At 33.2% G+C, this 4,488-nt stretch overlaps 1 protein-coding gene across 1 annotated transcript in view; it reads left to right on the forward strand.

Moving 5' to 3' along the window:
• The first annotated feature begins 1,511 nt into the window (after positions 1–1,511).
• The window catches only part of LOC133175270 (O-methyltransferase MdmC-like), a 186,866-nt gene continuing 183,889 nt past the window's right edge, over positions 1,512–4,488 (forward strand). Inside the window, exons 1-2 of the mRNA XM_061310372.1 lie at positions 1,512–1,867; positions 4,191–4,347. Coding sequence (XP_061166356.1) covers positions 1,730–1,867; positions 4,191–4,347 — 295 coding nt within the window. The 5' untranslated portion in view covers positions 1,512–1,729. The remainder of the gene's footprint in view (positions 1,868–4,190; positions 4,348–4,488) is intronic.

Raw genomic sequence — 4,488 nt, forward strand, 5'->3', positions numbered from 1 at the left:
CGAAAAAAATAATTAAAGTAATATAATTTTACATCAATTATGTGCTGTTAATGAAAATAATACTTTTTTTCATTGTATAGTTCTCTAGTGTCAAACATCTAACGATGGATTAAATGATTAAAGCCTTATATGGCGTATTTTTGATAAGTTCAGATAAGCAATAGCAAAATAAAACAGATCTTTTCTATTTGTTTTATTGCTTCATATAAAGATAGGACTTTTCTGTAAATTATAAAATTTAAATCAAACGTGTTTCAAAGACATCAAAAATTTAACACAATACTGCAACCGATTTATATACGTCATCTATGGGGGAAAAAAATCTACATTTAAGTGCTCACCGTAAAAAAAAACCACTAAATATTTTTGTATTGTTTGTTTGATCATTTAGCAAAGAAAACTTAGTTTTAATTTTTTAAATGAAGCAACAGTAAACGAAATAAAAGCATGGGGAAAAAATACTAATAATAGATTTATTATTTACAAGTGTAATGAATGAAAATGTAAAACAATAATCATTTTTATGTTTAGTTAAAACAAAAAGAAAATCTACTCATATGCATGCTTATTAAGTATACAGAGAGGTCGGTATGGCAAAATATCTTTCTTTTTTTTATTTTCTTCATTTTTTTTCATACAATGTAAAAGGATTTATTCAATTCATTTCCAAAAAAAATGAATCATTAGGCAATTGTGTATAAATTGAAATAATAAATATAGGGACGACTGAAAGTACATAGGGAAACTAGTTGATTCAGATTTTAAATTAATATATATATATATATATATATATATATATATATATATATATATATATATATATATATATATATATATGTAGCAAAACTTGTTAATAACGAAAATACAGATGCACATGAAAAAGGTCATGTACACGACTGCTTTAACTTGAGAACAATTCCTTTAATAAATGCTAACGACACTGTCGTTTTGTTAGTATGAAATAAAGATTTTTTTTAAAAAAATATACATACATTTTATATTAAACGACTTATTTATTAAGCAGCCAATCGTAGACTAAAGCGTACAGTCTCCGACCACTTGATATGCATATCGTGCAAGAAGCGCTCCGTACCGTAGACAAAACGAATCGTACATTTCATAAAACGAACCGTACGGTTCACAAAACGAGACGTACCGTGCAAGAAGCGAAACGAACCGCACAGTGCAAGTGGTATTGTAGCACGTTCTAGGGTACATATAAACATCAAGTAATAAGTTATGCGGAAAGCAAATTGTTACGATTATGTAACGCGGTGATTGTTAAAAGTGCATTTGGTTAGTCGATAACATACACATTTTGTTCGTATAATTAGCATATAAACGGCAATTATTATATAATATCATGAATGCTGAGCTGCCAAGTATCATATTTCTTTAAGTGCAGAGAAATTGCAATGTCAAGGCTTTAAATATTGAGAACATAAAACAGAACATTCGTAGTCTGAGAAAACCATTGGGTTATCAGACAAAAAATAACCAGTCCGAACAGACGTAACACGTACTCAGTGACTGTAATATATTAATACTACAGAATAATGTTTATAAGAAATCTGTGTATATCAAAGTGATTTTGTGAATCTGGATTTTTTTTTCGATGTACAAACTGCAAAGCAATTTTGCTTTGTGCGTATAATAACTGAATATCAAACGATTTGGATTTTTCCATAATCAGCAATTCCCCAAGAAAATTATTCACAGATTAAAAAAAATGGAGACTGGGGGATACAGATATATGTATATGGACCCAGCATACAGACATTTAGTGAAATTACGGGGCATGGCGAAAAGTGAAAAGGTTTCATCTGAACTAACAGCGGAGATCGATAAGATTATCCAATTATCAGAGGCAAGTGAATAATAACAAATGTAAGAACATGGCAGGAAACTATGTTCTATTATTTTGTTGCGAGGACTAGAGGTTGATTTTAGTTTGATTTGTGTTTCAAAACAAGAAAAGAAAGAAAGAGCCTACGGGGCACAACGCTCACCTGAAGAACTAAAATCCTAGTGGTTTTAGCTCACCTAAGCCGTAGGCTCAAGTGAGCTTTTCTGATCAAAGAGTGTCCGGCGTCAGTTTGTCGCCTGTCGTCTGTAAACTTTTCGCATTTTCGACTTCTTCTCAAGAACCACTGGGCCAATTTCAACCAAACTTGCCACAAAGCAACCTTGGTAGAAGGGGATTCAAGTTTGTTCACAGGAAGAACACACACTCTTTCAAGAGGAGATAACTAAGAATTCGTGAAAATTTTGTGGCATCTTTTGAAAATCTTCTTCTCAAGAACCACTGGGCAAGAAGAGATGAAATTTTTATGAAAGCTTCATTACATACTCTTGATTCAACTTGTTCAAATCATAATCCCCGGTGGGGCGGGGCTACAAGAGGAGGTCAAAGTTATACATAGGAATATATAGGAAATGTCCTTTAAAATCTTCTCGAGAACAGCAAAGCCGTGATAAGTCATAAAGTAGGTATCCTCAGGTGTTGTAGATTCAAGTTTGTTCCAATCCTGACTCCTGGGGGTAGGGCAGGGCCAATATTGATATGGATGCATCCTGAGGTAGAATAAATTTAAGTTTGCCCCCTCCCCCATTTAATGCTAAACTGATTTCTGCTTCTTTAGAGCCAGTGTGCACAGGTGAGCGATGAGGCCCATGGGCCCCTTGTTATGATTAAAAAAAATTCTCCTCCTTATTCCGATGAAAAATTGTTACCCCACATTATGGCCTCACACTTAATGAGATTATAAATCCATACAAAATGGGAATGCTTCAACTTGAGTATGACTAATATGATCTTGCAGTTATGGAAAAGAATGTTTTCCCTGTATACAAGCATTATTTAACCTTGGTCAGAATTTTTGCCAAGTTTAATTTACAGTCTATCATTTGAAAAAAAAAATGAATCCACACAACATGGAAATGTTTGCAAAATAATGGTTCTTTTGTAGAGGATGTTTCACCTAATCCAATGTAAAACTTTGATATACAATTGTGGCCTCGCGCTCTACCCCCTAGTGACTTGATCTGAACAATTTAGAATCTACGTTATGTCAGGAAGCATTCACATATTCACGTCTGCTGTTTGTTGTTCTTGAGAGGAAGAATTCTGAAGATTTCTTCAGTATATCCCCATGTAAAACTTTGATCCCTTATCGTGCCCCTTCCCCTGCGAACATAATTGGAAGAATTAAGAATCTACATTATCTCAGGAACTTTGCAGGTCCAGTAGTTCTTGAGAAGATAACTAAAAGTTTTTTCTGATACATTTCAATTTTTTACGAACGTTTCATCTCTTCTGGTCCAGTGGCTGAGAAGATTTTTTATGACCCCACCCTATTTCTGTCTTTTCTTGATTATCTCCTCTTGGAGGCTTTAAGTAGGCTTGGCACTTCAGTGAACAATTTAAAATCCACATTACCTAAGGATGCCTTGTGCTTACTTTGCTCTTAGTTGGGCTAGTGGTTCTCAAGTAGTAGTCTCAAGAAACCTTTAAAGACGGACAGATAGACAGTCAGGCATGGTACGGACGCCGGATAAGGATGATCAGAAAAGCTCACTTGAGCTTGAGCTTTCAGGCTAAATAAGTTAACAAAATAAAATAAAATAATAAAAAAAAAACTTTGTTGTGCATCAAAAACAATAAATAAAAGCAAAGAAAAAAACCCCGAAAGAAACAAGGAACAAAAACATAAAATAAAAACAAAATTTAAAAAGGGAGATAATCTTTCAGTATCCATCATTCACTTTTTGATATCTGGTAGTTCTGAAATACATTCCATGTTTTCAAGCAAACGCATTTATGCGTGTCTGTACAGAAAAAAAGATCAATGGATCAACCTTTACAAATTATTACGCGTAAGGCAAACTTTAAAATAATGCTTGTTTACCCTCTTCCGATTAAGGATAAAAAAATTGGGTCGGTAGGTAAGTGAGAAATTTTTTTCTCCCAGAAACTTTCAATATCAATGCTAAATTTTGAAAATCTATTTTACGGAATGCATAAAAAATATTTGCTTCCTGGAGGTCATAAAAACATTTTGAGTTGGGTCATTTTTAACTAGTCGGTCGGGAGAGGGCAATCAAACATTTTTTTTCTAAGATGGTCTAATAAAAATATAGAAGAAATTAATTAAGATAATGATGCACTATATTATATTTTCGCTGTACAGGCACGCATGGACTATTGTGAAAACCATACTTCAACAGCAAGCGAGGAGCTTCAGTATTTAATGGACAGCACACAATGCCATCCCTGGAAAAAAGCTTACCAGGATGGACAGCTGACCTACCATCCCAATACAATAATGCTTTCTGGAAATATAGAAGGTATTTTTATCAAATATTCACGACATCTACGTGTATATTATATCATAAAATATATACGATAAAATTATTTACTAATGGCAAAACTTGAGAAATGTTAGAATTTCCTCTAAAGTCGTGCGCAAAATTGTCTAGCACAAAAGT

This window comes from Saccostrea echinata, unplaced genomic scaffold (assembly GCF_033153115.1).
Source record: "Saccostrea echinata isolate AGI-Se365-2 ecotype Australia unplaced genomic scaffold, CSIRO_AGI_Sech_v1 ptg000002l, whole genome shotgun sequence".
In the NCBI taxonomy this organism is placed as follows: Eukaryota; Metazoa; Mollusca; class Bivalvia; order Ostreida; family Ostreidae; genus Saccostrea; species Saccostrea echinata.